The sequence below is a fragment of the Cherax quadricarinatus genome, chromosome 13 (assembly GCF_038502225.1).
Source record: "Cherax quadricarinatus isolate ZL_2023a chromosome 13, ASM3850222v1, whole genome shotgun sequence".
NCBI lineage: Eukaryota > Metazoa > Arthropoda > Malacostraca > Decapoda > Parastacidae > Cherax > Cherax quadricarinatus.
The window spans coordinates 20,859,781-20,869,817 of record NC_091304.1 but is presented as its reverse complement, the minus strand read 5'-3'; the positions used below and the strand labels follow the sequence as shown (position 1 = coordinate 20,869,817).

The window sequence follows — 10,037 nt, the reverse complement described above, 5'->3', positions numbered from 1 at the left end:
GAGTCAAAGTCGGCAAAATCGCCGATTCGTAAATATCGCTGACACATCAAAATTCGCGAGAGCATAATTTCGTCAATTTTCCACCAATTTTCGTACTTTTTGTTTTATTACCTTCACAAAAAGATTCTCTACGATTTCATAAGAAAAAATAACAAATTTTTTTTTTTTAAATTCTTGGACACTGGTGCGTGACTCCAGATTTGGGCCTTGGACCCTGAAAGGGTTAAGGGTCAGCTGTATTTTGTTAATGAAAACTTAAAGTTTAAAAAATATTTCTGTATAATCAGTGTTCAAATGAGATGTGTGTAGTTTTGTATAGTTTATATTTATGACAAAAGAGGTAAAAACAAATACAGAATAAGCAAATTTAGATATTGTTTGATTCCAAGATGCAACTTAGTTTAAAAGGAAGGTCTAGAAAAGCACTGCAAGATTTGGATTTGCAATGCAGAAGCAGTGAAGGTGATAGTGTGAGCATTTTACATAATTTTTGTGAGGTTTGTGAAATTGGGGTAAATATGATTGACCTAATGGAATGCTATGATAGTGAAGTGTAGGCTTTGCCCTAAGAAATCATAGAAGGGGTGGGGCTTGAACCTGTGGGTTTAAGCCCCTACACATACTGTGATTTTTTTGCAATTCTATAAATAACCTGATTCCTCCTTTTTATTCTTCTCCCTCTCCCCCTTTCCTCTTTCCTTTTTTTCCTTTGGGTAGTCTTTCTTCTGCCTTGTGTATTTGTTCCTTCATTATTTATTTACTTTTTCCCCCTCTCTGTGTTCTTGCTCTTACCCTCTGTGGGCACCTAGCTCCCTTGTAGTGCTCTTCTTTCTTAGTATTTGACTGGCTCCTCCTCCTCCTCTTTACTACCTTTCCCACTACTACTACCACCTCCTGCTTACATACACTCCTCCTCTCCTTTTCGTTAGTGTGACTTTGTAAATGGTCAAAGTCGGACCGAAACGTTGTCATAAGCTCCTCTCTTCTATGTGTGGGTTATTTGCATTATTACAGTTTCATGAATCATGATGGCAACTTTGCCCTTAGGGTTATTGTATATTTAGTTCAGTTCAAGGTGATTTTTTTTATTATACAACACTTTACAATAATCATGAGCAAGCACTACAAAATGCAAAAAAAAATAAAAAATGGGGAGTTGAATGATAGCTCTAGGCCTTGCATATTGCAATCAACACATCAGGAGCTTGCAATGTTGCAGAAATGAATTGGAAATCCAGGTAGATCCATTCAAGGGAATGACTAGAGTCGTTCCCTTGAACGATTCTACCTGGACTTCCTACTCATTTTTACAACATTTATTGGTCTAATGTATTGATATTTAATTTACAAATGTTTCAAAATTACAAATAATCTTCTACATCATCTAACATTATTTGCTTTTGCTGGTAAACCACATTTCCATAGCTGTTACTAATAGCCACATTATTATGTCTGTGCAAATTAGATATATCTACCGTCACATAACCCTTCAGAAAATATGGTAGATCTTTTAGGATATCACTTTCTAGCTTCTCCTCATTTCTGTTAAGTGGTGAAGATAAACTATAGTCATTAGCCATTGGTGCTATTGTAGCTGAAGTACCAGATGGTTTATAAATATCTTTATTGAACTGTTTGATATGCAAAGTATCCAGTGAGTCAGATGTAACTGATGTACTAGAGGGCTTATCATAAGCCTCTTTAGTAAATTGTTTGATATACAAAGTATCGAGTAAGTCAGACTGATTAAGCAGAATATGTCTTTCCTGATTATTATCTATTTCTTCAAAAGTAGCCGATTCAATTTCTCTCCTTTGACTTACTGGCCTTATCAGTGACTCCTTGTTAGTGAGTAAACCATCACTAGTGAATGCCATGGGAGGATTGTCTTCGACTTTATCATGAGAATTGGGAAACCAAGAAGTGGTCTGCATGACTTTCTCTGTCGTCTCATCTACTCTAGATAGTACCATCTGAGTTGAAAATGGAGATGTAGTAGAAGACTGGTCATTTACATTGAATAAAACGGTAGTAGACATTATTTTTCCTGTTTCAGGTACATGAATAGGAACAGTCCTCAAGGTATGTACAAGAGATATTGGATAGTCATTTTTGTCATTGACTTCCAGTGACGGTTTCTTGTTCATTCTGCTCTCAGTCACTGTTTTCAGATTATTTACATTTTCTGTTAATAAAGTAAGATTCTTTTTATAATTTAATGGTATCTGAACAGATGTATTATACACATTGCCTTCATTTTCCTCTGTAGTAATTTGCAAATTCTGAGTTTCATTGGGTAAGGGGCTGAAAAATGTGGGACCAGAAACCATATGGAAAGGATCAGGATGTAAATTGAGAACATTATCATTTTCTTTGCCATTACTATTAAATTTAATACTTGAATTATTATCAGTCTGTGTTAGGATGAACTTAAGACCACTTGTTGGACTAAATTGAGGTAAAATATTTGTATCATTGCTTTCTGATTGTGTTTGTATATTTTTTAACAATTTAAACTCCAAGCCACTAACTGGGCTGAACTGAGAAAGGATTCCCTGAGAACTATTTGACTGAGGTTTTGAAGGAGGTGGATGACTTTGATGCTGCCTTCTGATAACTCCTGGCTGGAAGGAACGTCGAGGAATTGTAGGTCGTGGCACAAGGAACCTTTGAGGCCTCATTCTGTTTTGTAAAGAATGGTTAAAATTATTGTGAACTCTCTGATATTGTGGCTGGCTATTTATTTGTATTGGTGTAACATCTTGGTCCTCTGCTTGACGTGAAAATTCTACAGGTTCTCGTAGAGATGAGGGATATTGGTAATGGGCTCTTTCTCTTTGTGTTCCCCCAATAGTTTTGACCATTTTTATATGTTTAGGAGTAACTCGAACTCTGTCACTTGGATGAGGGTGTTTACTTGTTTTTTGTACAAGATAAATACTCTTGTTTGTTTCTGTAGACGATGAGGGGGCACTAACTGGTTGTGAAGATTCATTGAATATCTGTGCAAAGGCCTCAGTAGTAGTCAGTTGCAAGGGTCCTGAAGGAATATCATCGCTTGGTTCCAGAAGTTCATTCCTTTGTCGATTATGAGCAGGTATTATTTTTGAAACAGGTGGTCGGAAAATATTATTATTAACAAGTGAAGGATGCACAATATTACTTTCAGTTAATTTTGGAGGAATTACTTCAACTATCCTAGATGTTTCGCTGCTCTTAATACTTTCTTTGGTTACTGCAGAAATATTACTTAAACCATTAAGTGTAGGAGATGAATTGTGAAATAAGAGACTATTGTCTTTATCAAGATTTAAAGACAGACTATCACTGGATTCATTTATGGAGGGAATTTTACTCTTCTGAAATGTGAAGTCTGCATAATTGGTGATTAGTGCATCATTAGCATTTTTATCTTCAGATGTTATCTGAGGCAAAGGAGGTGCAACCTGAGTGATTTCAGCTACATTTTTCATTTCATTGACAGGAGTGTTCTCATGGAGTTTCTTTTCATGGCAGAATCTCTTAGAATCAAGCTCTGATAATATTGCTGGAGTTTCTTCGCCAAATATCTCTTCTGTATTTTCATTACTTTGTTTAGATAAATTGTCTGTGCAATTTACAGGTAAAGGGACTGGTGACAAAATATGTTCATTCTTTTTAGTCTTTAAAACAATATGTACTGGTCTCATTGTGAATGGCCAAATTGAGGGATTCATGGTAGAGGCACTTGTAACACTATCATTTTCAGCAGGCAACAGCAGTGATGTAGTGTTAGTAATGGCAGTCTTCAAATCATCAGTTCCAAGCATATCTGAAACATCTGGTTTGCTGATATTGTAAGTTACAGTACTTGGTGAAAAGCTGGTTATACCAGTGTTTGTAGCTCTAGAAATCTTTGTTGTAGTTACATCTAAACCAGGTGGGCTGCTGTTTGTTCTTATACTATTTATAGGTATTGTATTTATTGAGATAACTGTGTTGGGAACTGAATTGTTGGCTTCAATTGTAACAAATGATGTGCTAGGCTTAGTTGATGTATTAATAGAACTGATTGAGAATGGCACTGTGAATGTGCTTGTTGGTGTGGTTGCTTCTGTGAAGAGAACTTGTCCCACATCAAAACGTGCCTCTCCATGCTTTTGCTGGTGTTGCCGTTGTCTGGGGATGAAAAAGACAACATAAAATTAAAAAAAAAAAACACCTTTGGCAGTGGACGGCCAATATGTCATTAACTTTTAATAATAATAATTTGGGATCTTGCTATTCTTGAGTACCTCTTCTTTTAGGAAATTCACAAGTTCTGCACACCAAGCCATAAATGCAACAACAACGATGGAGAAGAAATACTAAAGTTTATATTCGAGAGTGACAGTATGATCATCAGGATCATAATATCGAGAAAAGAGATGTGCTTTCAACTGAGACTTTAAAGCATAGACAGATTCCTTACTCTTAATACACACTGGCAACCTCTCGAACAATCTAGGAGCTGGACAAGAAAAAGCTTCCTGCAATGATTTCTTTCCACAGGATGAGGCTCAATCAGTCCAAAAGGTTCTAGGACAATTCACAGAAACATTCCTGAGCCTGATACAAACACATCGGCAAGTACCGAGTCTGTTAAACTTAATTACTTAAATGTCAATAAATGGAGTTTAAATTCAATTTTTGCCTTGATAGAGAGTAAAGGTCATACAAGTAGGGACTAGTGGGAACTCCAGTTAGGAGCGAAAATGTTGGTCTAGCTGTGCGATTTAGTGCAGACAGAAGTTTTGTTAGCAAGTTATGCAAACCTGCGAACAAACAGTTGCAAAAATCAGTTCGAGAGAAAATAAATGCATGGATAAGGACCAAGATACTCTGCTTTTCAAGATATTTTCTGACTGCAGAGAGATTACAAATATGAAAATTGCAAGATTTAACAATCTGGTTTGTATGTCCAACAAATGACACTGAAGAATTCAGGTAACATCTAGATCTCTCACTGATTCCATAGGCTACAAATTGACAATACCACAATTGAAGGCTCCAAAATTTCCAATTTGTACAACCCTTAGGTTTTCCCTAACAATCATAATCTCTGTCTTGCCCTCATTTAGTTTCAATTTTCTATTTGTCATCCAAGTCCGAATATCCAGAAAAAAAAAAAAAAGAGCTAAATCAGATTTTTTTGCATCTACCACATTTAGAACCCAGGTCTAGACCTGTATATCATCAGCATAAAAATAATAAACCCCATGAGCATCCAACAGTAAGGCAGGCCACTAATATAAACAATACCAGTCCAAAAACAGAGCCCTAAGAAATGCTGTACAGTAAGGGTGACGAATCAAATACAGAATCATGACTAGTGCTTGATGTGACTGACCAGAATGGTAGGATTTCAGATGCAACAATGCAGTATCCCTAAGGGTATAGCCAAAAAGATCACTTACCAGTAATTCATAATCAATTGTATCAAATGCAGCAGAGGTGTCCAGCAAAATTAGCAGTGATACATTTCCTAAACAGGTATTCAGTATGAAATCAAACTTTACACAAATCCATCTGAGCTTAATGAAATTGTCAATATGAAGATTGAACACATGGTAAAACATTACTCCACTTCAGAAAAAAAAAAAATTGATCAAAAATGGCAAGCTCAATCAATTTATCAAGGAACGTATTAGAAACAGGACGATAGTTTGACATGTTTTCCTAATCAAGGGAAGGCTTCTTGATGAGCAGGCAAAGCAAATCCTTCCCTCTACCTGTGAAAAGTACGACCCAGATCACTCTAGTATGCTGTGAAAAGCATTCTGATAATATCTGTTATCACCAAAAATTTTTTACCTTGCTAGAGTTATGATCAAAAGCATTGAGTACTCCAGACTGAACCCTCCTCACTATTATTCTCTACAGACTGCTGCCAGCAATGCAGGTACTGTAGAGATATGACACAGTGCCTAATTGAGTTATTATCACATTTGCAAATTTGGATTCGTGAAGATTCTTAGAGCGTTTATGCTCTCCATCATTCTGTGGATTTGAAAAAGAATTTCCAGAACTTGCTTTGCAGAAATATAACTGAAAATATAACTAGTATAACAATGAAATCACAACTTAGTATTATTTACATGTCAAAAAATTCTAAATTGTGAATTAATGGTTCCAAGAATGACTGCAACTGTAAAGGACAACTTCTCTGAAACAAAATTTATTTCTGAAATTTTCATTTGCAAAACTTTGCCCTTTATCAATTTAAAAGGAATTATTGCCAGAATTTTGTAACAAGGTTACTGATAATTTGCTCAACCATCAAGAATTCCATTAACTGTGAATCAATAAACCTTACATTTATTAATATTCACACATCAGTTTTATCAAAAAGCTTAAAAAGTGTCATATATATTCTCTGGCCATTTTTTTAAGACACCACGAATTATAGTGATAACTGCTGAAGGATTCTAAATTTAACTGTATCAACATTTAAGGGTTTATTGCTTCCCACTGAGTAATAATTAGGTTAAAATTTTAGATAGGTTTTAGAGGTGTTATAAAAATTTAAATTATTTTTTAATTCATAACAATAATTAAGACTTGTCTATTTACAAAATTTCATACCTCTGTACAGTTAAAAACACGTCTACATGACTTTTTTTTTTTTTCTTTTACTGGATGTTACTCCACTCTCCAGTCTGTAGAACGACAAACACAGGTAGGTACTGTACAGATGCTTTGTGATGTAATCTAACATGTAGTATATTTTTCAATTATTATAATAGCCATAATTTCCTGTAGCAATAATGTTCCAGACTGGTTGAGGGCTTACTGCTGGAGGAGTGTTTCAGTGAGGTAGTGTCATAACCAGTCAATCTACTTTGTAGCCAAGGTCAATTTTATACTCTGAGAACAACTAACCAATCACTGTTCATGTCCTGACATACTTAATCTAACCAGTAATCAATTACTGTACATCACATCTGCTATGAATGCTAGTGCCTATCCAACGAATGAAAAAAAAATTGTTTAAGCATGCCTGCAAGTATTATTTTTAGAATACTCTTACAGGCCAGAAGCCTAACTGCTTAACAAGACATCATATGAATAAAACCATGTTCATATGACACTATGCTGTTTCCTGATGAACAAAATGTCACCACTCACAATTTTACGTGATATCATAAGCAAATGTTCATTAAATTTCTAAAAAGTTTGATTGGTTATCTTCATTTTTATATTTTTAAATATTCACTATAAATTGTTAACAATTATAGTATGTAATTATTATTAACGTGAGGCATTACGTAAAATGAAAGGGGGTAAAGCAGCTGGAACTGATGGGATTATGACAGAAATGTTAAAAGCAGGGGGGGATATAGTGTTGGAGTGGTTGGTACTTTTGTTTAATAAATGTATGAAAGAGGGGAAGGTACCTAGGGATTGGCAGAGAGCATGTATAGTCCCTTTATATAAAGGGAAAGGGGACAAAAGAGACTGTAAAAATTATAGAGGAATAAGCTTACTGAGTATACCAGGAAAAGTGTACGGTAGGGTTATAATTGAAAGAATTAGAGGTAAGACAGAATGTAGGATTGCGGATGAGCAAGGAGGTTTTAGAGTGGGTAGGGGATGTGTGGATCAGGTGTTTACATTGAAGCATATATGTGAACAGTATTTAGATAAAGATAGGGAAGTTTTTATTGCATTTATGGATTTAGAAAAGGCATATGATAGAGTGGATAGAGGAGCAATGTGGCAGATGTTGCAAGTATATGGAATAGGTGGTAAGTTATTAAATGCTGTAAAGAGTTTTTATGAGGATAGTGAGGCTCAGGTTAGGGTGTGTAGAAGAGAGGGAGAATACTTCCTGGTAAAAGTAGGTCTTAGACAGGGATGTGTAATGTCACCATGGTTGTTTAATATATTTATAGATGGGGTTGTTAAGGAAGTAAATGCTAGGGTGTTTGGGAGAGGGGTGGGATTAAATTATGGGGAATCAAATTCAAAATGGGAATTGACACAGTTACTTTTTGCTGATGATACTGTGCTTATGGGAGATTCTAAAGAAAAATTGCAAAGGTTAGTGGATGAGTTTGGGAATGTGTGTAAAGGTAGAAAGTTGAAAGTGAACATAGAAAAGAGTAAGGTGATGAGGGTGTCAAATGATTTAGATAAAGAAAAATTGGATATCAAATTGGGGAGGAGGAGTATGGAAGAAGTGAATGTTTTCAGATACTTGGGAGTTGACGTGTCGGCGGATGGATTTATGAAGGATGAGGTTAATCATAGAATTATTATTATTCACAATTTATATTAGTTAATAAATTGGAATCACATTTTGCTTTCCACAATATCTAATCATATATGTATAGTAAAGTACAGGAGGGCCCTGCTTTACAGTGCTTTCCCTTACGGCATTATGCTATTGCAGCAGTTTTCAGTTATACCCATTCTTCATTTATTCAGACTCCCCTACAATAAATATATTCACCACTCAATATAAGGCAAAGACAAAAATATTTTAAGGTAAGTAATGTGTGTACTGTATTTACATTTTTTAGGCTTAGCTCTATTGCTCACTTATTATATGATAGAGTGTAAACATGTTATCAGATTTGTATATGCATTTGAAAGTGAAAATAGGCTACATTTCACTTTATAGCAGTAGCCCAGAACCTAACCTGCTGTATAAGTGGGGCCTCCCTGTACAAGTAGTCATTCGAAATTTCTTTGTTAAAATTGTCAGTACACTTTAAAACTGGTACCAAAAAGCACTGACATTACCATGCAACCATTTTACACATTGCCACCAGAAAACAAATACGTTAAAATGCCGCCAGAACATACCTGATGCGATAAGGTTGCAAGTACCATGATGATTTGAATCTTTTCTCTGAAGGCTGAACATGATGATATGGATGCTGTTTCCCGACTGGCTGTTGAGTGAGATGATGTCTGAACTGTTGTTGTGTCGCTGTAGTAGTTTTTTCATCGAGGTGATATCCATATTGCTGTTCTTCTAAAGGCTGATGAGTGTGATTATGTACAGGTTCTTGGGAGCTGATATGATGATGAGTGTTATTAGATACAGGTTGTTGAGGACTAACAGGCTTAAAAGTGAGCCTTTGTTTAGGTGGTTGGGAGCTTGCAAGGTGAATGGTTGTTTCATGTGTTTGTTGTTTGGCATTGCTAGGCTGATGACCATGGTTATGAGTAGGTTGTTGGGGGCTTACAAGTTCATTAGTGAAGTTATGTGCAGAATGTTGGGGTCTTTCAAGCTGATGAGTGTGATTGTGTTTAGATAGCAGATTGACAAGCTGGTGCGTGGAGTAGTGGGTAGGTTGTTGGAGGTTGAGAGACTGCTGTAATATTGTAATCTGTGATGGGTACCTTACAGGCTGGTGTCCTCTGTGAAAATACAAAGTAGACAGGTTTGAAACCTGTATCCTCCTTGGTTGTTGGTTGGAGGTATACAGTGGCGGAGACCGAGATGTAAAATGGCAAGTGTGTATGCTTGGTTGAGTTGAAAAATAATATCTCTGGACAGGGTACTGAGCAGAGTGGTATCTGTGGCCAGGGAATTGAACTGAATAATGATACTGCTGAGTAGGAGACTGTGTTTGGAATTTTGACCTAACTGACACATTGGAATGGTAATGGAAACTGTAATTCTTATCAGTGGATTGTGTGGTTTGTGCAGGCCTATACCTTGTATTGTATGTGTGTGTTGGGTAGTGAAAGGGCCATTGAGCTTGAGTGGCAACCATGAACACATTCAGCACTAGCACTGCCACAATTAAATGGAAACCTGAAAACAAAGTAACTGTTACTTAGATTTAAATAATTGTGTTCTCTATTGTCATAAAACTAATTCTTGTTTGTTTTTCATTTTTTATCTCTATACATATAGTGTACCTGTCTCATCAACATTTCTCCATTCCTGAGGTGAGTGACACCTGTGTTTGTGCACCAGTCACCACACTGAGATATACTGTTTGAATTTTTGTTTCTGTTGGGACATTTAATATAAAAATTTAATCAAATATAATGGCTTC

General features: G+C 35.9%; 1 protein-coding gene across 1 annotated transcript; it reads right to left on the bottom strand.

Annotated features, from left to right (window-relative positions):
- Nucleotides 1-1,361: 1,361 nt before the first annotated feature.
- LOC128688690 (uncharacterized) lies at nucleotides 1,362-9,821 on the bottom strand. The gene is made up of 2 exons (XM_070084736.1): nucleotides 8,830-9,821; nucleotides 1,362-4,158 (listed from the first exon to the last, which is right to left on the bottom strand). The coding sequence occupies exons 1-2, from the start codon at nucleotides 9,747-9,749 to the stop codon at nucleotides 1,362-1,364; spliced, it is 3,717 nt and encodes a 1,238-aa protein (XP_069940837.1). The 5' UTR covers nucleotides 9,750-9,821.
- Between the last annotated feature and the right edge of the window lie 216 nt (nucleotides 9,822-10,037).